The sequence below is a fragment of the Mchenga conophoros genome, linkage group LG11 (genome assembly GCF_057382185.1).
Source record: "Mchenga conophoros isolate Kocher_MC1m ecotype Shallow Benthic linkage group LG11, M_conophoros_male_GT1.1, whole genome shotgun sequence".
In the NCBI taxonomy this organism is placed as follows: domain Eukaryota; kingdom Metazoa; phylum Chordata; class Actinopteri; order Cichliformes; family Cichlidae; genus Mchenga; species Mchenga conophoros.
Genome location: NC_140536.1, coordinates 21,946,458 through 21,972,876, shown reverse-complemented (window position 1 = coordinate 21,972,876; position 26,419 = coordinate 21,946,458). Strand labels below are relative to the sequence as shown.

The following is a 26,419-nucleotide window of genomic DNA, read 5'->3' as shown; positions in this document are numbered from 1 at the left end:
TTTTGTTGCGGAGGAATGTTTATAAAAGCAAATCAATTCTGTTGTGTGTATCAAATGTCATACTGTAATTCACAAGAGACAACAAAGCTAGATGTGGGTCACCTGGAGTAGAGACAGGTGGCTAGTGAGCAAGCTAAACGTCTTTGTATCTCTGTAGGTTCAGAGGAAACAAAAGTAGAATGGTCCTCCATGTGTGCAATAGATTAAAGCCAAATAAAGTCACAGAACAACATGCTCACAGCTAAATTTTATCAGTACATATTGCAAAAACATGATCATTTAATATCCTGTGTATCATACCAATCATAAATCTCTTCCAGGGAGACGAGCAACATCTAGAGCACATGCATCATTTTATATGCTCCAGTCTAAACTTAGCTTTTTTCATCTTTTGGGAAATGAATACAGACTGGCTCTTTGTCTTAACAACAGCACCTGGCAGAGAGAACAACTCTGTAGATTTTGCACGGTAGACCAATACTTGAAAGAAGAATAATTATGTCCAAATTACCTGGTAAGCAATCATTTAATTCTCCTTGTCACATTGAATAAGGATTAATTTGCAGGCAAATATTACACAATGAATTATTGAATAACTCATCTCCCAAGCCAAATTAATCTTGAGGACTGATGGTGTGGATATAACCTGTGATCGGAGTAACATTTCATGAGTCATTGCTGGTGTGCTACGCGATCACGAGGGCATTACCAAGTGATGACTTGATTTCGACTGACTGTCCCCGTTTGGATCTAGGTTATATAAACAAACGGGGGACATGAGATCGGGAGTAGACGGAATTACAATCGCACTGAGCTCTTTATTTAAGTATGTTAACGGATTATGACAGTGCCTGAAACATTACGCATCACATGTAATGACTCATGAACCATTCCTTTCTGATTCCTCCAGACACCCAAAATGATTTAGCACGGTGTCCTCTAAAAGTTGAGTGAGGCTCCCTTGATGTCTGGGATTGGGACTCGGTGATGCACAAACAGCTACGCCACTGTAAAACGTGATTTTCTGCAGTCTGTCATCCCCCCTCAGAAAACTGTAATATGGACAAGGTAGAGTAGGTCATAAGTTTCTTCAAACACCATAGTGCTTCAGGCTGACTCTGCTTTGAATGACAAAATAGGTCCTTGACTTCATCCGCTCACTGGCTTTACAGCATCTCTTTTTTCACGTTTGAAGCACTGGCGTTGAAGTGACTGTTACTAAACTAGTGCTGTGTGAAAGTCCTTAAGGAAGCAAGTGTATTACAGTTGTTTCTCTGTGTGATAGTCACTTGCCTCGCCATGCTCTTGGCTCTCTTTAGGTCAGGCATTATGTTTGCTTTCGGCTCTTGATCCCATAAGCACCCTTGAGATTGGCCAGGCGGGTGCAGTAGTTGCCTCCTGGCATATGGCCTTTATTATACTCTGTTAGATTGGCAAAAGAAAACAACTGCACTTTTTGCTTTATGTGTAAGAGGCTATGGGGCTATAGGGAGGGGTCTCAGCAGTTGTTCAAGGGTGTCAGCAATATACCCAGCAGCATTGTTCAGGCTCAAACTGCACAAACTCTCCCTAAGAAATTACATATACTCTTTGCTACTAATATTTTCTGCCAAATATGTTTTCAGGGGTCTTTGTTTTGCTTGTATGGTGCATCCACACAGGGAACCAAATGCACAAATGTCAGCATGCCTGCAGTGCAATTCGCATGCTGCTTGTGGTTTAGTTGCACAATTTAAAAAGAGCTTTTTTTTGAAGAAAGGAATTCATCTGACATGATTTGCTTTACTTCTAACAGAAGCGCTATAGGCCTCATTCACTTATCGCTGCAAAAACTGCACACAAAAACTTACCATTGGATTCATCAAATGTGCGCACCACCCAGTTACGTTGATGTGCTCATCAGAATCACTGTAAAATTAGTTTGTACTCCCCACTGCAGTCTGCGTACTGCCCTACCCCCTTTTTTCCTTATAAGAAAAAGCAGCCTGTAAAAAATAAAAGCAATGTCCGACTGCACTGATGAATCCAGATGTCACAGAAATATAAAAATAAAAAATTAACCGCTGTGCTGAATATTGTTTCCACTGAGACACTCACTGTCTCAATAATTGCCATCATATCAGCTTTGACATCAAACCTGATATGATGAAAAACATCTATATCATCCAGGATCCAGGAGCAAATCTTTATTTTTTTAAAGAATAATAAGATAAAAAAAAAAAAAAAAGATGCCTATTAGAAAATATATACAAAATTAAAGCCTTTACCATTTCAGTTAGATGTAAAAAAAAAAAATATATATATTATTGTTGAACTTAATTTTAACTATGAGAGTTTGTGGCTTGTAGTGCTTTGAAAAACTGTTAATAATATAAAAAATATTATTATTGTGTTATTATTATTAATATTATGATAATATTATCATATTAAAGTGACTGAAAAAATAACTTGGATGAGTGATGAAATGTTTCACCCACTGAAAACGTAACATCCAGAACAGAATCAGCTTCATAGCAATTATGATACTACTACTTGTATTAATAAAAAAGGTAATTATTATGTTTAAAGCTTAATGTGTATTTAAATTTAATAAGACAGACAGACATGACTTCATTATTTATTTGTATGCATGTCTGAGGCACTTCTAAATTAGCTGGTAGACTACAAACTAATTCAAGTTAGAAAATATTGATGAATCCCACATTTGTGAGTAACACTGCATTGTTTTTAAATGAGACACAATGCTTTTTGACTGCAAATTTACCTACAACAGATTTGTTTGAGTATTTAAACGTTTTCACATTTCTTCACATATACGGTATGTAGATTCTTGGTCAGGGTCACTCATGTCCTGATATTTGAATGAACTGTGCAACATAAACGTCATTTTTTTTACTTGCAGCAAATACATTTGAATAAATGACTCGTTTCCTAAACCTAACCATATATCTGTGGTAGCTAAACCTAAAAGTAAACAGCAGGCTAAGTTCAGTTAAACACTGAGTGAAATTTGAGTTAAATTAAGGGAAAATTAACCGTGGAGTCCATGGTAGTTTTTTTCTTCTTCTGCTAAACAGTGTATTTTGCAAAGTATATTTTTATAGTGTTTCTAAATGTGGGAAACAGGTTTGAGAATTGCCATTCATTTGGGGGGAGCACTGTGGAGGTTCCCATGGCAACTGTTTTTCGTTAGGTTGTTTATTTAACTTCTTTGTGTCGCTCTGGAGTGTGTGTATTTTCATGTCAAATCTGCCTGATTATTTATAAAAACCTTAATTTAGATTTCAGTAATATTCACCGATAGACATTTTGTATTTCACTGGAGAAGCTGCAGCCTCCTAAGTTAAATAATGAAAGAAAAAACGTTCTTTTCAAGATGTAATAGGAGCTACAAAAAAGCTTGAATATGTGAAAGGAATGTATGGGATTAAAAACATGACCTTGACTTGACACCAACCCACCTGTGTTGTTGTGGTCAGAGAGAAATTGCAGCATGTGCAGTTATTTTTGAAACCTTTTATTAGTAAAAGCCCCACAAGAAAAGCTGTTAGCTCGGTGGTTTCAGTGGGTAATGAACTTGTCAGCTCTGAGGTTTTAGAGTTTGTTGGCTTTGTCGTTTTCTGTTATTATTCAATTCAGCACCTTGGTCACACTTCTCCCCCTTCTGATTTCTCAAGTCTCCACTTGGCCGCTTGTTTTGCACGAGGAACACATTTTAGCTTCTCTCTGTGGACCCAAGGTATCGAATTGCCTCTCTTTCAAAATAAATAATCTGCCCCCATAATGCCCCTACTGTGTATTCCAACAAATGCTAAACAGCCGAAATGCTGTTCTAGCAAAGGGATTTTCTGTTCTTTTTCAACAGCCCAACAGTAGTATTAGACCTGCCAGATAAAAGCACTGAGACCTGACTGCACAAGATGGTGAGGTGAGTATGAGGTATGGATTTGCCTAAGTCCTTTCTCACTCCATCTGAGATTTCTTGCCTTTTTCATTTGGCAGAGGAAAATGCCATCGGCTCAGGTAGCACACATTTCTCTGTAGTGGGTGGGAAGAAGTTTTTCTGATAGCCCATATGGCCTTGTAATATTTTGCAGCAGTTTCTGGGACAAAAGGAGTATAGCATCCAATTATATAACGCCCGATGTAATAACTTCTTAATCAGGTAGTAACATTGGGCTTGAACAACACAATGTCTCACAATTTCAGAATAAAATGAGCTAGGCTGAAATAACCTCAACAAGCTGTAGATATTTCCTCAGGTTTGAAATCAAGAAATTCAATGTTGACAATATTTTCAAAGCTGGTAAATAGGCTTTAAACTCTACAGTAATATTACAGCTCCTTTATCATTATAAATAAAAAGTGGCAACATGACAACCTCCCTTAGTGTGGTCAGTTGGCAAGCGTGCCAGTCCCGAGTCGCTTAGAGTAATGTGCACTGATTTGACTGTCTGAGCATAAGAGGCGGTGCAAATTTAAACAAGAGAACCAATTAAAGACCATGCTTCCAATCTGAAACCATACTGCCAAATGAAAGTAGCCCGTGATGACAAAGAAACAGCTTCTTGGACGCCGTCCTATCCTGGTGTCGCATTCAACTTCCTGTTCCAGCAGCTTCGCTGACCTGCACTGTCTCTCTCTCTAACACACACACACAGATATAGTAACCAGCATTTTGATTAGTAACTGTAATTTAATTCCATAATATAATCGTGAATACAGACTTGTGATCTAATAATTTCGCTCTCTAACTCTTCCAGTACATTTGGCCTCATTTTAAGTAACATCTTTAAATTTAAAAGGAATTCATTTTTATTAAAATTTGTAACATTTGGTGTGCTAGAATGTAAGACATGTAATTGTTAATGTCAATGTTTAACATTTTACAAACCAAACCAATAATCAGACAATCAGGAAAGGAACACCACGGCTTCTTTTTTATTTCAAAACATAATTTATAGTTGGTGAAATAAGGACGTAAGAAGCTGTCACTCACATAAGAAACATTGTTTGCACTGATGATAGACAGCCCTGTTGCAGGGTTCGCTGCATGATGAAAATAACAGTGTGGTGGCAGTTTTAGTAAGAGCTATAGGATTAATATTTGAAATATTACAAACTTAAAGAGCTTAAATGCTCTCTACAAAGTGTTTCCCATAATCTTGATCTTGTTTAATTATGATTCCATTAGTTTAACAGAAACTGTACTGTAAACGATCATATCAACCACTCTTGTACCAGTAAATACAGACTAAATCAGGATTCCACTGCTGCCAGGTCAGTATTTCCACTGTATTTTTGGGTCAGTGATCAGACATGATGCACAGCCTGTTGTATAGGCAATTCACATCGTGCACATGTTATGTGTTCTTTTAACAACAAAGTGTCGGATGATTGTCAGTACTCCACATGGAGCTGCTCTAGCAGGGTGCCTTGTGCATGTCAGGGATCAAAGCAAATAGTGAAGACAATTTATGCTGTGCAGCCTGTGTGACCATTGCTCAGTGGGCGAGTAGGGAGGAAGTGATGTGAGAAAGGAAGTTGTGGTACTGTGAAGATGTTGGCAGAAAGACAGTGGTGTTGTTAGGCTGCCCGTTACCTTTTAACTCTGCTGATGTCACTGCAAAGCTCTCCCACCTTGAAGCATTGATCAAATATTGCCTGTGTATTGTGTGAAAAATATGAGGGCACCACACTGTTCTTAGTTTAAAAATGTAAACATTTAATGGAAAGCTTGAGCTTTGGTCATCTGGGAATTGTTTGGATGTATCACACAATGTTATGTGAGAGCTGTAATAGCAAGGCTTTTCAAATATTGCTGTGGCATGATGAACTGTCCTCAATTTTAGATAACTTGAGTGACCTTCAGGTTAAAATGTGATAGAGACTTAAAGTGAAGCTGCATTAAAATATCTGATTTACGTCCTTTGAAGTTAGTATGCTAGAGGACTCCAAAATAAATACACCATGCCCATATAGCTGACAATCTGATATTTCTGATTAACTTAATGGAGAAAAACAAACAAAAAAAAAATCATACATTTTCCAGAGGATTGCCCGTGGTCTTTATCAGTGCCTGTATAATGAAACACGTAGTTAATGGGTTTGTTTAAAATGGTCTAATGGTGTTCTTGGTCTGTGTCCAAAGATACTCAGAAAAGCAATACAGGAATAATTTTAGACATTTAACTTTAGGCCGTATATTTTTGTCAAGGGCACTGATCTCATTAGAATTATTCCCATATGCCACAGACTGACGTTTCTTTTGTGCTTTGGCTTTTTGACTCACAAGTGTTTGCTTTGATTTCGATTTCACTGCAATCGGTGGTGCGAGGGAACTTGGCACTATGAACAAAGATCAGTGATGAGACTCGTTGCACCTGTCAGAGCTGACCAGATCAGGTAATGAGGAAAGTCCCTCAGGATGTTAACGAAGCCATTAAGCACTCATGTGTGAAACTGCGAGGAAACCGGTGTGTTAAATCGTAGCAACCAAATTAAAATTCACTGCACATGGCACTGAAATGTAAATATCCTGCCTTTGCAAGGATGAGCTGGCCTCTTTCTTCGTGCTCTAATCGGCTTTGAAAAGACGGTGCAAAGTGCTTAGGAATAATGCTTGTGCTCTGTGATAAAAAAGGCAGCTTTTATTATAAACCTACAATAGTCGAGCCATGTTTGAAAAAGAACTAAAATAAAAGCTTTGTGCATTTTGCATTTAGAATAAATGCCTGTCATTCTGGATTTAACATGTATGCAACAGTTTGCTCGCACGGTATCTCTTAGTTATCGGTGTTTCATTGCAGAGGATGATAAAAAAAAAATCAATGGCTGAAACTGCACATCGATACTTTTTCACCAAACAGAAGCAGAGATTATAAAAATAAAATTAATAAACCTCACTAGCATTATTTGTTTCATGAAACTGCACAACTTGCCACTGAGAATGTGTTTACAAGAGAAACTTCATGTAGGCTGTCAATCACATCGCGCACTCAAACAAGTTGATTTATGAGTCATGAGGGAAATGTGCTTTGAAGCGCATAATTAAGGCGATATTTTTAGAGGGTTTTTTTGCAGTTATGAAATTTTAATATGATGAGAGTTATATTTGACCTGTAATACTCTAAATTTAGATTCTATAAATGCTGAAAATGCCACTCAGAATGTATAAGTTAATATCCCTCGGTTCACTGGTCCTTCGCATCTGTTGCTCCTTGCTCTCTGCTAATCCCCATGAGTACATATCCCACTGTACACGCCCTGAGGGGAATAATCTCAAACCTCATACCACCAGAAGATTTGGAGAACGTGGATAAATCATGTGCCTAGGGCTTCAATTCAGATGTGTTAAGATTGGTCTTGTTCCACAGGATGCATACACTCTAACAGACACAGTGAACTTGAATTTCGATTTGAGTGCCTCCTGTCCCAGAAACTAGCCAGAGGTGTCCCATATGATCTGACCCGCACCTCCTACTCATTTGTCTGCATTAACTTTGCATGTGTGGTCTGTCCAATCTAAAGTGGGGCAGATTTATATTTAGACGCACCTGCAGCCTGACTTTGAAAAGCAGGGTGACTCTTGTCTTCAGACCCTAGTCGAAATCTCAGCTCTAGACCAATATGGGTTTATTGCAAATATTGGCTTTGACTGCTACTTTCGCATAAGTTGCGCTGCAATCAAATTCCTTTTTTTTTTCTTTATTGAATAAAAATGCAATAAAGTATGTCATAGATGTTTATTGCATTTTGGAGAAGTAAAGCAAGAGATTATAAAAAGATACTTACATCCTGCTTTCATTATGCCACTGGTAAAAGACACTAATTTCTGTGGGTGGATGGGTGGGTGAATGACGATAATAGCACTGTCAAAGAGTTTTATATGAAGCTGAACTCAAACTCGTGTTCTCATTATGTTAAGCATTAAAGCAACTAAGTGGTTGTCAAAGCTTCATGGTAATAAGGTGGCCTAAATTAAACAATTCCTTTTCATTTTACTATGGACTTTGAAGCAGCTTGCAGGGATAAACACAGGCCTTGATATTAATTGCGCCGTCAGTTGCAAAATCAATGTCAATTACAAAGCGCAATTTTTGTTACCCAGAGTAGTTCTCTAACCTTCCACTGTGGAAAACTATACATCTAACCCCGTGGTGTTTTTAACCCTAAGGATAAGTCAACTGGTCTGCAACAGGTTTGTGACAGTAACAGTAAAATGTACCTTCAAAGTGCCGCTAATGAAAATGAAGCCCCGGAGCCCCAAAGTGACCAGACACAAAGAATATGAACATAAAACACCACAGTGAAGCCTTGAGGTGGAAAGTTATCACGTTCAGCCTTCCCTGCTGCTCTTTTGCTGACGCTCATCACTTTATATTGATTTTAACATGAAATATAGTATGATGGAAGCTGTGTGAGAATAAAAAGTGATTGTGTTTGTGCGGTGGAGAGCATGGCATGCATATATAAAGAATGCAAGAGGCTACATTTGTGATGGAATACGATCAATAGAAAGGGAGGTGGTGGGGGGTAGATGAGTAATAGAGGCTAAGAAGGTTTCAGCTGTTCATATTATATCAGAAATGCTTTTACAACTCTGGAAAGGTAACAGGCTAGACTGATTTAAGGTAATGCTCTGTCCTTAGGAGTCCCAGGCAACAAATGTAAAATACCATCATCACATTTTAAGGTATCTTCTGTACCAGGAATTGGTTCCTGTAGGTTTTTGATTGGTACATTGTTGCAACATGCCAACCCCAAACACACACACACACCTTGCTTAGAAAGTGATTACGTTGAAATGAATTTCAAGACTGTGTTTTTGTCACACACTGCTGTCGTCTGCCTGAACACTGTCTCACTCTGCTGCAGCGGTTGTTGAAATACTGTTGAAATCACTCTATTTTGCTTGCCTGGCAGGTAGAGCCCCCTTACTTCCACACTTACTGAGATTCTTTTTTAAAGCAATCAAACTGAGAAAGGAAATTTAGCTATGTGGTTATGGGTACACAGCCTGTATTTCCAGATCTAATTCTAAACAAGTGGCACTCCACTGACCTGCAAAGGCAAATCCTTATACATGTATAATACCTGCTTGTTTGCATTGCGTAGCAATATTCACAACTCCATGAATGCTACTGATGACATACAGCTATTGAAAAAAAACAACAGAAAAAGCTGGAGAGGGCAAAGACAGGCAGTGGAATAAGTATGGGGTTTGTGTATAAACTGGTGTATGTGAAGCAGCATTCCCTAGGCTCAGCATCATATTGCAGTCAGGATAAACAGATTAGTGTAGGTAAAGAAAAGGCTCAAACACAATAATATAGCTAAAGTGCAGCTATTATTTTTGTATTACACAGGTCTATCAGCATTTTCATCTGTGACCAGTTGAACAGACACAGCAGTGTTTGTACTGTATTTTGCACTCAGAAAAGAGGAGGCGGCCAAAGCTTCCTGGTGAGTAAGCTTGTTTAGGGTCACGATCAAATTGCTTATTGACAAATTTAGCAAAGGATATAAAAGTAGCCACATTCTGTATTTATCTTTACGTAAGTCAACTTTAAAAACACACACACAAAAACACACTTTCAAAAACTGCATTCACAGTGTGGCGCTTTTTGTGCTGTTGGCCACCTTAGCATCCCACTGTGACAAAATGCCAAGGCTGCAGGTCTGCGTAGTTTCTGCCACCATATGTGGACAAAGAGTGGCTGTGGGTGAGGAGATGGATGGGGTAGGGAAGGTGATGGACACAGGTAGCTTGGCGCAGCTCAAAGCCTACATCCACCTGGCATTAGTTACCATTGTCTCAGTCCCTGTTTTTCTGGCATAGCCTTTGATTGAACTGGCTGTGAGGTGAGGATTTGGCATGGGGAAGGTTTTACCTCCATGATAACAATAGACCACAGACAGGGGAGGTGGCTGTTTGTATCGTGCATTGTGGAACAGCATTGTCTAATGGAGGTTCACTGTGCATTGTGCAGCGTTTCTGGAAAAGGATTTGCAGTTTGTAAAAGGGCATCTGAGCCCCGCTGCTCGGTTTGGCTAATCAATTCAGTGTCCTCGCTGGGTTGTCCCACAATTGTCCTCATGCAGTATGAGGCAGTTTCTCTTTGCTAAAGAACCTAATTGACACAGCCAAGATTTTATAGCACGCAGGGAGAACCATATATCCATTACTTTTAGTTTGGTTTAAAGGGAGGGGAAAAAAATGGTATTTTCATTGCAAGCACGCCCCAGCACCCCTAATCATGACCAGGGTGCCCTGTACGGTGCAGAGCACAGGCTCCCGCCCTGACAGATTATCCGGTGTGAATGTTTGGGAATGATAATGAGATCAAAACACCTCACTAAGCTGGAAAGAGAGGGTGGAGACTGGAGAGGGAGAAAGCTAGCAGGAGCAAGCAGGGAAGAAGGTGAGCGATAGCTGCGATAAATTGCAGAAGCAGAACCACTTGAGCATAAAATTAGATTTTACAAATGTGTTGTTACCTGACAGTTCTCTGACAGAGGAGATATCACAACATTATAGGGCTGCATGAGTACTACTAATCGTATCAAATAAATATGAATGCCTCTCAGCTGTGATAGAGCTGGAAGGGGATTCAATGTGGACAGTGATTTACAGGGAGAAATAACATAATTAAAGCAGCCTTTCTCATTATGGACTCAAACATTAGAAGCCCAAATTCAATTTATATGGTAATATACAGTATTGTGCTGTGTCAGAGCTGTACATGTTATTGCATATTTGTCCAAATGTTTTGACACTTAAAACATGAATCTTTTTAAATCTTTTCTAAATTCAAAGATTCAAGATTTCTCGTCTTGATTTAAAAAAAAAATGAATGAAAAATGTTTCTATATGATACAGCTTCAAAACATCATGGGCAATATATATATATGAGGATACTAGAAACTGCATCCTTTACCTGCCATCACTGCCAGATATGTAAACATCATAAGAACTTTTCATGTAGTCATTTAGTTAAATCGATTCAATTTCACAAATCATACTATGTGCAAAGAAATATAAACACGCATTCTACATAATGCCATTTGACAAAATAATTGTTTATAAGTGGTGGTTACAATAGTAAGTTAAATGCATCATTAAGGCAACAATGGAGTCTGAATGACTCAGTTTGAATGACAAATAGAAGCTCTAATTCAAGTCGGCTTCACAGAGACACAACGTGTGTGTGAGAGACGAATCACAGAAACAAGCTTTATTTACAGTATGCTTCAAGGAGAAAGAGTCTATGAGTGTCAACCCATTGCAATATAAATAAATATAATGAGAGTTTTCTATCCCCGAGGTGATAAATCTGTGGGGAAATATTTTACCGCATGTTTATTGCATGACATTACAAACAGATAAAGATTATCTTAGCCATTACAATCCAAAGGTCTTCACAGTCGCTGAATAATAATGAATAATAATCCATCAGACATTAAAGTCTACAATTTAGTTTCAGTTTTTATTCGTTTTAGGTTAGCTGCTATTTTCAAAGAGAGTTAAAGCCCTGCTGTCAGATTTACATATATTTTTAAAATCTTTTAAACAATGTCAGATATTAATCCAAATTTTGATTTCATCTTAAAATATCTGTTTTTAAACACCAGGAATTTTATACATCTTGCTGTGTCGTTGTTATAGTACCTGCTACTTTCACTAGTATCTCAAATACTGTGGCAAGTAAAACAAACGTACTGTTGTGGTTTTAAAAAAAAAAGCAAAAATATTACCAGCTCAGTGGCAGAGTTGCTAATTTTTTCAAGGTTAACAGGTTGATAGGCTAATATTACTATTGTTCTTTGATGTCAAGTTTTAATTACTTACATTTTATCCAGTCTTTCTTTTGCAGAAGCTTTTTATTTTAATGATTTTAGCACACAGACAAAAAATGACAAACTTTTATTTTATTTTCTACATTATGACTTACAGTTCTCTGTGTATTAGTATTATTTTTATTAACGGTAACCAGTGTTGGTCAAGTTACTTGAAAAAAGTAATCAGTAACTAATTACTGATTACTTCCCCCAAAAAGTAATCCCGTTACTTTACTGATTACTTATTTTCAAAAGTAATTAATTACTTAGTTACTTAGTTACTTTTTAAAAACACGATTTACAACCTGAATAGGTGATAAAGCGATAGATCTTTCAGCCCAATTCTACTTTTTCTGCATAATCCATCATACAAAATGTAATCAAATGGAAAAGTCTCTTTTTTTTAAACTTGTTTTTATTAGTTTTAATCTTTTAACTTTATGCATCAAGCAAAAATTAAATTATATGCAACATTCTCTGACTGGAAGAAATTAGTTTAACATTTAAACCTATTTTCTGCACATTCCAGCACATAAAATAAAATATTTTTTGTGTTTACACTCAGTCTTTCAAATAGATGCAAGTAAAACACAGCAGAAAATAAATAAAGTCAAAGACTAGCGGTCCTTTTGCTCTATTTTCACCTGTAAAGCAGGAGTGGGTTAGGCGGAGGTTTACCCTGGTGCAGGTGTGCCGCAGCGGTCAGTGGAAGAATCCGCGAGTTTCTCTCTGAGTTTTCCATTACATCATTGCCCACGAGCTTATTTAGGGTGTTTTTCGGTGTAAAAAGAATTTTTCTTCCCACGCACAACGGACGCTAATGTTTTTGTCACTTTTTATGGAATCAAACTCAAAGTAAGGTCAGTACTTCCACGCTTTAAACGCTGCATGCTCATACTCTCTCCAGCACTCAATATATTATCCATTGTTGATCTGCGCACAGCTGTTGTCACGAACGTCGCACTCGCTTACGTCACTGTCATGAGACATTCTCGCAAAAAGAATCACGGTTTTAGTAACGCAGTAACGCAGCGTTCCTACGGAAAAGTAACGGTAATCTAATTGCCGTTTTTGCAATAGTAATCCCTTACTTTACTCGTTACTTGAAAAAAGTAATCAGATTACGTAACAGACATGCATAAATAAGAGTATAAAGCCACTGATAACTAGAAGTGTTGTGATCCATATCATCTTCCTTTAAACCTAACTCCATAACTGTTGCTGTTGCTGGAGATAAATAATTAGTGGCCAAGTTTAACAGATGTTTCAGATAACATTTTAATAGCTAATTTGTATTTTGCAGTGTCACTTGTGGCATTTTGCACTTAATGTGCGTGCCACTCACATGCACATCACTATCAATTACGCTCATCAGTTTTAATTCAACACTATCAACAGTAATTACTTTTAAAATTGAACTGTCGACATGTTGTTTAGCACAATAAAGAGCCTCAATAGTCGATATTCTTCCGTTTCTCTGCTGCAAACATTTAAACCTTTTGTTAATTTGGTGAGTTTGTTAATAATTACTTTATCGACAGTTCTGTAAAATAACTTACACCACTTATTTCTGATAAAGATTAGAGAGGGACTAGCGCATTAGTGGAAAAAGTAGGGAAACAGATTGAGAGGGTTGCTGATGAACTGCTGCACTGACACACATGCTCACACTAACACCTACAGGTGATCTAAAGTCTGATTCACTTGAAAGCCATTTGTTTGGACTGCGAGAGGAACCCTGAGCAGTGAGGTTAAACCCAAGTGAGCATGCAGAGGAGAACCATAGCTAAGATCAAACCCAAAACTGTCTTGCTGTGAGGTGACTTTGCTAACTAATGAGCCAACATGCTGCCAGACATCATTAATTAACAAGCGCCCTTAATTTCCTCTCATGATACTCATCATTGATTAAATGTAACAGATTCCTGGCCTGATTTATTTATTTATTTTCTGAATTGTGTGTTATAAAATGGAGCTTTGGCTAAGTTAACAACTGGTCTTGGTATTGTGTAACAGTTGGCCTCTAGTGTTTTTTGTTTCTCATAATTATGAACGAACATGTTCTTCCTCAAATTGGCTGCATTTCTGAATGTTCATGATGAATTGTGTGTGTTTTCTTTATGCTGGTCATTGTTTGCTGCCACCATTGTGAAAATGAGTGTTGCGGCACATCCAGGGAGACAGGAAGCTATTCACAGGGAGATTGGGAATCCCACCAGTGAAGAGAAAGTACAAAAGAGCAACTCTCAGAAATCCAGTGGGCGAGCGCACATGTATCCAAGAGCATAATGAACTAGTCTCATTGTTTGGGTTTCTGCATTGGTTTGTATGTAAGCAAGGGATTTTATTTTAACAAGCACAACATATCCTGCAATATGGTCTTCATCGTACAATCATATCTATGTTCTACTATTTCTACAATGGTATAACATCGAGAGTGAATACACAGTAGACTAACCTTCTTTACTTATTCATTTTAAGATTAGTTTGATTTGGGATCAGGGAAATTAATTTAAATAATATCAACTTAATATGATTATAGATAAGGTTAGTAGGTGCCTGCCTAGACCTGTTCAGTGTTTTTTTTTTTTTTTTTTTCGTTTCTTTTTTTCATTCTAAACAGTAATAAATAGCAACCAGGATTATTTAAAAATCCTCCCGCAGTGCATGTGAATAAATTCCTGGAGTCAAAACCCCATGAACCTTGAAAATTGAGCTCTCTAACATGTCTTTAACCTTCTAGTTTGTCATCTATTCCTAAGTTTAACTGGGTACTGGTTACTTACTGTAACTGCTAAGGTTTTACCTCTGTAGTTAAAAGATTCTGTACACACACATCTGAAAGGGAAAAATGTGTGTTGTTTAAAGAAAAAAAAAATCCTAGTGACATTTCAGTTAAAAGTAAAACTTTGTGATAACTGGAGAAAAATGCATCTAAGCCTTTGGTTGTTTTCTGCAAAAAGACATGAACACTGATGTTAATTTTGCACTGCAAACAAATCTGACCCCAGTCACTAAAAGAATGAAATTACATTAACACACAACAACACAAAAGTGTGTCCAAGTAGTCCAGCTTTATCAGATGTGGGGAAATTGGTGCAGACGGTAGAAACACGTTACACTCAAAATGATTTTACTGCCAAACTGGACAATGTGAAACTTCCACTTAAAAAATTGGCAAAATGCATCAAACCAAAACGAAAAATAGAAAGCAGACCTCTTTTAATGTATTTGTTTTGGCAGACTGTTATTCTTCCACTTATATCACATTATTAAAGTCAATAAATGCAGTAGATGATGAAAATATGTCTTTTCAGTGGAACCCAGATGACAACTAAGCTGGTTTGCAGGCAGTCTGCCACAACACAACAGCAGAGGGTGGGTTTATGCTTGTGCATTTGCCCACATTGTTTGTGGGCACATAACATGTGTGGCTTTCATGCTACAACATTGATTTTTGCAAGGGCATGTACAGCTAAAATGTGAAACCTCTGATTCTGACACTGCACAGCATGTCTCTGTCAGATCCTTTAGGCCCTGCAGAAGCCGCTGTACCCATAGCTTCTGTTTATGATTAATTCCTGAGCTGTTTTTGCATAAAGGCCAAACGATTAAACGCTTACGTTTATTTTTTTAGTCATCAAGCCCACAACAACCACCAGTCACTAGGGAAAAAAATGTGCATTCCCTGACTGGCTGCCGAGTGGTTTCTGGAGGTTACTGGAAGTTGCTAGTGCTGCACTGAAAACCTGTTTGCTCAATAGCAGATTGCTGCAGACACACCAGAAATGGAGAGCCTCCACCTTCAAAGTAAGAGATGGACCTTTTGAAACATGTTGGTGGCAACGGTAACGCACAACTTTTACTTTGATGGCAAACATTTTCTGTTCAGCTGAACTGAATTTTCCTTCAGTGGTCTTTAAAAGGATTTGGACCTATTATAACATAATCTCTTTTAATAAGATAAAAATGTTGCTTGTTGCAATAGAAGCTAATAAGAATCTGTAACTTCAGGAAGCTATTAGAAAATAACTTTCACACAGTGCCACTAATCGATGGGAATTAATAAGAATATAAGTGATTCAGATTCCATTATCGATATCACTTATTGATTTGATTCCTTTATTGATTCTCATTGGCTCCGTTTTGAGAGTCACCACCATTGCTAAGCAGCAGTAAAGAAATTACATTCGTCTAAATTAACTGCATGCTGCGGATCAAACGTTTGTGCGTTTTTGTTGAGGTATTTCCCCTCTTCGCTGTGATTACTGTTACTCAAAAAATTCATTTGATACACATAACACACAGAACACTTTTCTTAAAAGTAATGCAGTACGTTACTCCCGGGAAAAAGTAATTTGTTATACTACTTGTTACATAACTTTCATGTTGCCCTGTTAAATAGCTGAAACACATTATCTCATAATGACCATTTCCTAACATAAACCCGAGGCTACAACCCCACACATCAACACAAATCCCTAATGAGGACACGCATCTCCAAGATCTTGCTCTTGGTAGAATACAAAGCTGACCGCACAAAGCAAAGATGAAAACCAGACAGATGAAAACTGACTGCTCATCTGCTTGTTACCTGTTGAAGTTCAGGGTCTGGCTGCTGGGGTAGGCATTCACTTAGCTTTCACTCTGGGTTCTTGGCTAGCTTAGCATTAGCATGCTGTCTTGGCAGGTAGTAGCAAAGAACCGAAGTTGTGTTACCAGTTTGGTGCGGTTGTTTATGTCCTGGATGCAGTTTACCACTTTACTATTTAGCTGGTCCTTTTGTGCAATAAAAATAAATGTCTATATCCACGCTCTAGACTGCGTAACTATTTATGCCCTGACATGCAAAATGAAATCAGCTTATTGTAGCGCAAGTACAAGAACCGATAAGTGGGATCAATAGGCAGGCAAGAAATTGGACTACCAGACAAGTACAAGAACCGGTTCTCAGTTCCCATCTCTAGCGCCACAGATGAAACACTGTCAATCCCTAAACTTGCTTTATTTTTACTTTTTCAGCACCACTGCTAGTTATGCTTGTTTTTGCTTTCAATACACCACTAAGTTTGGGTGATCTAGTGCCATGTGCATTTTGCAATTTAAGTTTGAATCACTAGCTACAAATACATAATCTTGTGGCTTTTCAGTGCAGCTGATCCACAAAGTCCTCAAAGGACAAATTATGGAAACAGCTGCAATTAGTAGCTGATTTATATATTGTGATAGGACCTTAGAGACTAATTAAAGGCTTTTGTGTTCTTGTCTATTGGAGACATGCTAATTTGAAGCCTTTTGACTGAGAATCACAAGAACAAGTCTGAAATTCATGCATCTCAATTTGCACACGCCCACTGCAATAACGAACATTCAGTGTAGTTGTTAAAATGGGAACTTGCAAACATGTCCCTAATATTCGGATGCCTGCATCATTAGAGTAAATTCTGTATGATGCTAAAAATAACTGCTTGTCCCTTATCTGATGGAGTTGTGGGAGGTCTTGTGCATTAAACCTTGTTATTGTGGTTATGGTAGATTTCTGAAAACGGGCAAAACAAATTATCTTCTGGATTTTCCTTCCAAGGAGCAGGTTTTCCCCTGTTTATTAAATTTGTTAGAGTGCTTCTGAGCAATGCACATTTTATCTTCTTAACAGTCAAATTACTATATACTCCAGCAATTACTTAATGTACTCTAATGAGATTTCCCCATGAAATGGAAGGATTCATTTATTTTAATGTGACGCATTCTACCGGGTAGGTTTATGCATCACATCCCCTTGCAACTCACTGAAACTTTGTCTCATAACTAGTAAGATGAGCTTGGCTTTCAGAACTGCCACTCTGGCCACAGTAACAGAACTATATAATTGTGTGATCCAGGCACTGGGGATCTTTTCAGGGGCATCAGTGGGTCACAGGTACCATTTCTAAGCTAAGCTCTCTGCAGCCAGGTATTCTCTAGGATTAGTAAAATACCTTGTAAAAACAAGCTGGCAGGCAGCATTTGTGTGATAGACGAAGGGAATCCAAAATCTCAAACACATGCTGCAGAAAAAAATATGAGGTAAAATGAAATGTATCGCTTTGTATTCTTGGCCCACTGGCTGAAATCAGCGATGTTGCAATATACCGGTATGGGCGACAACTGGAAAATACAAAATGAAAAATTGCTATGAATAATTGATTTTCAAAGAAATAATTGGTACTGGAAAAAAAGCATATGATAACATCGTAAATCATTCAGTGTCATTATGGTTATGGTTGCAGACTCAGTTTGCAGTTTATCACAGCTCTTTTTTCAGTAACTACTCTTCTGCACCATCAGCCTGTCTATGCAAGTTATTAACAACATTCATTTTTCTCCTACACATTGGAACAAAATTAGTTCCAGTAACAAAGCCAGTACGCTAAACTGGACCACTTACACTACATTTGCTCTGCTGCAGTCAGGCTGTTGTTACATTGCTGCGTGAAGCACCCGAGATGGGCAACTGTTAACGACTTAATTCTTAATTTGATTACTGATTTTCTTTTTATTTGCTCTTGCTACGTCTCCCGCTCTCTCCATTCCAAGTGTTCTGAGCATGTGCTAGCTGCTTCATTAATCTGTGCTACTGTGTCTACATTTTATGGATGGACTGAGTCCCTGCAGTCTGATATATATTTACACTACCATTCAAAATCTTCTTCTTATTTAATGATTTTTCTCTATTTTTACTACTTTCTATATTGTAGATACGCACTGAAGAAATCAAATATATGATGCAAGATATATGAAATTATGTAGCAAAGAAAAAATTGATAAATAACTCTAAATGTGTCTTTTATTTTATATTTTAAATAAAAAACATTAAATAAGAAGGTGTTTCCAGACTTTTGACTGGTAGCATGGGGGACTCAGTCAGTAAGAATTTGAAAAAAATAAAATAAAATGTAAAAATTTTAAAAAAGCTATAATTATGATATGAATTTTAAGTGCAAATCAGAGATCATGACAGCCCTAGGTGGCCAATTTTAAACTTTGTTGTATTTATTTTTCAGTGCACTGTAAATAAATATTAATATTAATGTCATGTTGTGAATGTTGTAATGTATGTGAATTGAATAACGTATTTATTGGTAAAAGTATTTCACTGTTCAGCCCTCGTACTGAATGCTAATCATTGTGTTTTTGAATCTGTAAACTGGAATTTAACTATTCACAAAATCTGTTTACTATTGTCAGACTTCGTATCTTCAACACTGGTTAATAGTCCCTTATTAACTGGATATCTTAAGGGGTTTGACATTAGCACGGACAAATCCAGCAGCTTAAAGAAATCCACTAAGGTATATTATTTTAATACAAGCATGAAATAGAGATGTATAAAAGTACAATAAAAGAATAGGAGGAAAATAATTAGGCACTTTCAAATGCTCTGCGGCATCACACTAACACAAAGCAATTTGTTGTTCCTCCTATCATTTCCTGATTGAATTGGAGCGTTAACATAGACTGGGAGTGATTATTAACTGATATCAATATGAGCCTGAGCCTTGACTCATACACCCTATTAATATGCAGCAGAAAATACTTTAAAGGCATCCTCTATTGGTGTTTAGACGTGTGTGATCCCGGTGTTTAAAAAAAGCAAAAAAAGACCTGGTTTTGAAAGATTGTCTGTATATCTGAAATAATGGGCATAAAGTTAAACTTAAGCACTGACATTTGTAACTTTTGATGGTGGTGAGCATTTTTTTTGTTCCAGAATTGACAGAAGATGGCAGAGACTTTTCGCTTTGTTACTGAAATGGATAATATGATGAGAGTGGAGGTGGAGGAGCCATTGTCTCCATAAGCTGATGTTCCTGCAGGCATCTTTGAAGAAGCTGTCTAAACTGTCTTCTTTAAGGCTGTAGCCGAGACACGAAGGGACTTTGCTGTCTTACATTTGACAGTTCATGTTTGTTACTGTACCAATTACATATAAATTGAAACGCTTAAACTATTTAACATTAGATACGGCATGCGTCAGCTTGGAGGGGTGTTGAAATAATGTTTTAATGAATCCCAGTTAATGGAACGCAAAACACAAATATTAACTTAATAAAATGAGTTTACAACAGAAAGACTCCAGCACCAGCTTTTTTGTTATTTCTAATTGTGTATTATACAAGGAGTAGTGAAAAGGTGGATGAAAGAGGGATTTCAGCTTCAGTCTATCATGTACATCTAGGCTGCCATAGCCTGCTCTCCTTCAAAGCTAGGATATCGTTCCCCCTCTGCCAGCATCATAGATCTTAGAATACCTTAATTGCCCATATCTCCAGATCCACTTTTTTGCTGGGAAAAACATTGCACAGTTTACAGTGCATGAGAGTAAATTTACATTGGGTGTATAATTTTACGTAGCAAACTGTGATTTGTGCAGGTGATGAATGCAAAACATAATTAAGTTCTGAACAACTCCCACTTTTCTACTCCTTTAATTTCAAAGGTGAACATTAAAGAAACATTTATCTTTACTTCTGCCACTTAAACAGAATACAAAATAAAACCCATTGGTTGATAATGCATGTTACTAAAGGCAGGAGCTCTTTCTACATTTACAACCAGTTTTCAGGGGACTGGTATTAATTTTTAATTGAATGATTACATTTTTTTTCTTTTTTAACATGTTTTGACACCAAAAATCCATCCTGATTCTATCAATCATATCAAGAAAAAAGGTATTCCAAAATAAACAAAAAATACATAATATACAGTAGTGGATGTAGTACAGGATTACCTGTCTGATACACCACCGTCTAAAGCAATACTGGACTTTGATGTTCATACAGACATGTTTGCAACTTTAGAGCAGTGGTCCTGGCCATCTGAAAATGGGAAAAATGCTTTCCTTTGAATTGTATGTAAAAGAAGAGTGCCCAAGTCCAGTTATCTGCACCAACAATGTGGTATTCGGGCGAAATAAAAGGATATCTTAATGGAGAGACAAGAGCCTGAGATATTCTGCTGCCCTGATGAAACAGCCAAACACACACACACACACCTTAAATCCATTATGGCTTTGGACTTCAAACAGATATTGGGTTTTTTGCGCATTTCCTAAAAATGGAGAGAGTTGCTCCATGTTTGCTGAACAAAATTTTATATCTCACATAATGTGCACTTCTCCCATCAGTATGCGTCCTAATATTTTCTCCATTTAGTCCTACCTTAATTTGTGTCTGTCTTCCTGCTGTTGTTTTTTGATTAGATTTCAGACCAGTTGTTGTGGTGCTTACCCGTCTCTCCTTTTTTGTTTTTCAGGTGGAATTTTCGAACAAACAGACGGACCTGTTTCGCTCGTCAGTGCGGAGGAACTTGCCTTTAAATTTGCAGTCAATAACATAAACAGAAACAGGACTTTGTTACCAAACACAACATTAACTTATGACATACAGAGGATTAATATCTATGACAGCTTTGAGGCATCAAGAAAAGGTGAGTAACTTGTCTCACATTTATTCAAGGATTGTGACCACAGTGTGGATGAAGGCAGGAATCTGGTTTGTCACACTGTCATTAACTTCATATTAATCTGTGTTTTTGATTTGAGAATTCCCAAATTCTGCTGTGACAGGACATAAGTGAGGTTCTTCTCAAGCTCTTGTCCCTTTCTCCTCTTCAGCTTGTGACCAGCTGTCTTTAGGCGTAGTTGCAATATTTGGGCCCTCACATAGTTCATCATCGAATGCCGTGCAGTCCATCTGCAATGCACTGGAAGTGCCGCATATCCAAGTGCGGTGGAAACATCACCCTATGGACAACAGAGACACCTTTTATGCCAATTTATACCCAGATTACTCATCTTTAAGCTATGCTATCCTGGACCTGGTGCAGTTTCTCAAATGGAAAACAGCTACAGTTGTATATGATGATAGCACAGGTAAACAGACTGGTATATTATAACATGTTACTTCAGTTACTTGGGGTATATGTTATATGATCATTTTTGTACTGTTTCTTGTCTGATAAGGTCTTATAAGACTACAGGAGCTGATAATGGCCCCGTCTAGGTATAACATCCGACTAAAGATCCGCCAGCTTCCTCTTGACACGCAGGATACAAGGCCTCTTCTCAAAGAAATGAAGAGAAGTCGGGAGTTCCGGATCATCTTTGACTGCAGCCACCACATGGCAGCACAGATTCTCAAACAGGTTAGTGTATTTATAAATGGTCCTACTGTCAGATCTCGGAATGGGTAGAGAAATGAAAGGATGTGGTCCTGTTCAATATATTAATTCCCATCAGATTGGTTTTGATTTAAGTTACAGAGGATTACACATGGGACCGGGATTGAAGAACAGTAACAGAAAATGCACCACTAAAAATAAGACAGCAGCAAGCTGCTAGGGAGTATGGGGATTTCCGCAATTACATTATTTCTTTTTTACATCAGTGTGATTCTTGTGCCCAGATCGCTGGTGCTGGTTCCAAAAGGGAAGCACAAAATGGACACAGCACTGCTAAAGTGCTCGTCCAAAATTTGGAACCGCTGATATGAGAGAGACTACAGGAATTTCATCAGCGAATGAAGCCCACAAATTCTGTCTGCAATAATTTCCTTCCTACAAAAATTACCCCAACTTCAGATATATGAAGGTACATAATGTTCACTTCTGAAATCTGTTGAAGGTGAGCTGGTTCTCAATAGGCACCAAGGCAGAACTGACTCGGCCTGCACCAGCGTAAAATTGGTAGAAAATAGGTGAAATTGAGAAAACTTGGATATTCGTTTCATTTGGAGGACATTTGGAATGATTTTCTTGTAATCATGAGCGGAGACTGTCAGTGTCTCCGAATTTTGGTTTTGCCCATTAAATATTTGCAAACTAATACGACACTGTGAATTCCACAAGGAAAAAAGAACAAAATCCACATCCACATTCTTATTCTGTTTGCTAAACTTTTAACTACTCAGACAAAAAAAATGCGATCTGAGAAGTTTTATTATCAAAACTGTATATAGTGTGTTTTGATTCTAATGATTGTCAGTCAACAAAGAGCTGTCACTATGATGCATGGAGCAGAGAATATGTAGGTGGTCTGATGCTCTTTGGATGTCAGGAACAGGCTGGTGGATCCCTCCACCCCCACCCCTCATTCAGTTTGCTGTCAGCTTCTGTTAACATTTTGCCAAATGCATCATCTCCTCAAAAGTTATTTGAATAACTCAGTCCACCCCAGTTATTGAGATCTAAGGTGACATATATTCGCTCTTGGCCAGTCTGCACATCTCGCGCTAAGAAACCAGTGTCCTCTTGAGAGAAGTGGTGAGAATGCTATAAGGCAAAAAAGCTCCAGACAGTTGTCTTCCATGACTGAGCCGGCCGGCCAAAGCTTTTACATAGAAATAAGGGCAAACTACATTCATTGCTGACTGCCTTTTATGTGCCATGGATCAATTAAAAAAGCTCCTTAAACGTGCATCTGTCAAAGTGTGTGCTGTACTGTATAGTACTGTGACCTTACATATAAAACGTTATTGTACTTTGCTGTGATACATTCTACAATAAATTTTTTGTGAGAATTTACTTTACGAAAAGTGCATTAGACACAAGTGCATCATATTAACTGTCAATCCCAGGTATTCATCCAAGCATTATGTTCAGTATCAATTACATGTCTGATATTTTTTCTTTAATTAATAGTTGGGCCTTTAAAATATCAGAAAATAGCGAATAATTGCTCATCGTAAGTGTCTCGAGACATTAGTGATATATTCAAATTGCTTGTCACATCAAAGAGAACAAAGAAAACACTGATGAGATATAATTTAAGACATTTTTACTTGAGAAATTACTAAAATGATCAGCTGATCTTTTTTTTCCCTCTTTCATATGTTGACTGACTGGCTAACCATTTTACCTTCGATAAAGTCAGCTGTGCATACTGTCAGTTTGGTAAATCTTCTTTATTTGTAATGCATGGAACAATTTTTAAATAGAATGCGGTGTGATTGTCACTTAAGACTTGAAATGCAAAATTTTGAATGGATACCATCTGTGCTTTGATTAGCTGGCAGCATTCACTGTATTTATCAGCTACTATTAAGGCAGACTGGTCCATTTATACATTTACAAAAAGGTTGCTCCAGACTAAGATAATGAGTAACAATGAAAAGCATTGAATTCATTTGTAATGAGACTTGCATCAGGCTATTCATCACTGCAATCTGGATGATGCGACTGAATTTTACTAAGCTTTACACTCTGACATGCTTTATTGGAATCATTTCTTTTGTCATAACAAAACACTCAGTCCTGTCTTTCTTGCAGCATTCTCAGATTTACAGGTTGTCCTGTCGTCACACTCGTCAGACTGGGCAGGCATATATAATAGAAGATTACCAAAATAAAGAGTAAAATAGAAGGCTGACAAGGTTACGCAGCATCGGGAAAATTACAGTTATTAATGAAAACTCCTTCTTATACTATAAAAAATAAAATAAAATTTCAATGTCATGTGTTTAGCTGTCTATAGATGCAGAAATAAATTTGCTACCACATGAGCATAACGTCTTATTTACATAACCTTGGCTGTTTTTTTTTTTTTTTTTTTAAACAACAGATGGTACAATTAAATGGGAAACACAGCCACCATGGGAATGTAGTGCCTTTGAATGTAGATGGAGTGAAACAAGTGGCAATGATGGAGTGTTCAGATATGAGGCAAAGATTACCGAGCTCTTTTGATTGAAAGCTCTCTTGTCTGCTGGGATAACGTCACATGCCTCGAGGCATTCCAAACCATTTAAATGCATAGAAAAGCATCAAGCCATTCTGTAATTCTGTGGACCACATATGGTGCAGAAATCCCAGCAAACGGCAGCAGAATCTCACCCGCAAAATTAACAGCATGTTGGTCAACATGCTCGTTAAAACCTCTGTCTTTTCCTGCATTCCTTTAGCATTGTTTACTCTGACAATGCCGTTGATTCTAAAATGCCCTGACACGACACAATTACAGTCTTCTCTGTCCCGTCTCTACTCATTCACACCTTTCTTTCCCATCTTCTGTCTTCATATCCTTTCAGGCCCAGACCATGGGGATGATGACAGAGTATTACCACTATATCTTCACCACTCTGGTAATGTACCATGATTGTTAATGCAAATAGAGTCTCGTTTGTTCTCATCTTCCCACCACTTGAGTTTTTGATGAATAGTGGCTAATTGCCAATGCAGTTTGGATCCAGTCCATAACATCAATTTTGTTTGACAAGCCGAAGGCATAATGGAGTCTTCTGTTTGCTGTAGTAAACACTTCGCTTTATAGTAAAGTCAACAGAAGTCTTTGAGGTAGCAGCATGGGGAGGAAAAAAAGGAAAACAAAAAAAGACAAACAAACAAAAAAAAAACCCAGCAGATTGAGATTTAAAGCTGAATGTGACTTTCAAGTTGGTACAATCATTGTATATATTAAACACACACACATATATATCCTCTTATGTACTTGCAGTTTATGCAGTCAAGCAGCCAGGTGATAGTCTATATCATTTATATTCAGGCACTCAAGAAACAAAAGAAATCGCTGCACGAAGAAACAATGAATGACTGACTGAAAGAATTTAGGTTGATCATTTAGATATGTTTAACAGCTTTTGAGTATGTAACCGTTTCCCTCCCATCATGAGTATTTTTAGCTCCCGCTCTGATGAAATGATCTCATCTGACTAATACTAGCAGACCCAGCAGGGTACCATTGCTGCTCCCTACTGCAACCCTGACTATCTGGTGACTGAATGAGAATGAATACCAGCGTGTTCGGTGTTGTTCCTTTCATTCCCTGTTATTGTCTTTGTTTCTGCCTCTCTTGTGCACTCCGTCTCTCCGGACTTGACCAGTCTGTTGTGATAATGCAATATGACATAGCGGTCCAGGCGTGATGTGTGTCATCTTTCATGCTCAATAGCGTGTCAATGACATTGTTCTGCTATGTGCCATGTTTGTATAGCAAACTGGTTGGTTTAATAGGGAATGCAAAATGTCTTTTCATCGCCGGTGCACTAGTCTGTGTGTGTAAGTGCAGCAGTTTCCTGGCTTGTTCTCTAGCAAGATATTTACTTGAGGATTAACTGAAAAACTTTTATTTGATATGATTTTTTGCATCAACAATATTTTTCACATAAAGGCACTATATCTTTATAGAATCAGAGTGCGATATCTATCTAAAGCTGCAATATACTGTCATATTGACAGACACCCCATTAAGAAGATTATACCTCGCGGCTTGATTTGATCCAAAATGATGAATACTTGCATGGTGTACATGGCAATACAATTTCCTCTCGATGGAATTCACTGATGTCTGTGTTTTATCTTCTGAGGTGAGGGAAATGCCGACTTATTAGAGCATGAAAAGGTAACAGCAGAGTGGTATCGGGTAATAACTTCCTTGTCCTTTGAAATGAGTCTGTCATAGCTCCCGCATTGCCATAGCTATCTCTGAGAACCTAAAGACAAGAACTTTGTTATGTTTGGTACCTGTACAACACTTCTGTGTGTATATAGATATACATTGGGGTTTTCTGGTAAAGAGATAATTGTA

At 37.7% G+C, this 26,419-nt stretch overlaps 1 protein-coding gene across 4 annotated transcripts in view; it reads left to right on the top strand.

Moving 5' to 3' along the window:
* Positions 1-26,419, top strand: part of grik3 (glutamate ionotropic receptor kainate type subunit 3) — a 96,903-nt gene that overhangs the window by 36,480 nt on the left and 34,004 nt on the right. For all 4 annotated transcript variants that reach the window (XM_085291469.1, XM_085291470.1, XM_085291471.1 and 1 more), the window contains 4 exons: positions 21,136-21,309; positions 21,497-21,754; positions 21,845-22,026; positions 24,906-24,959. In XM_085291469.1, the coding sequence (XP_085147595.1) occupies positions 21,136-21,309; positions 21,497-21,754; positions 21,845-22,026; positions 24,906-24,959 (668 nt within the window). The remainder of the gene's footprint in view (positions 1-21,135; positions 21,310-21,496; positions 21,755-21,844; positions 22,027-24,905; positions 24,960-26,419) is intronic.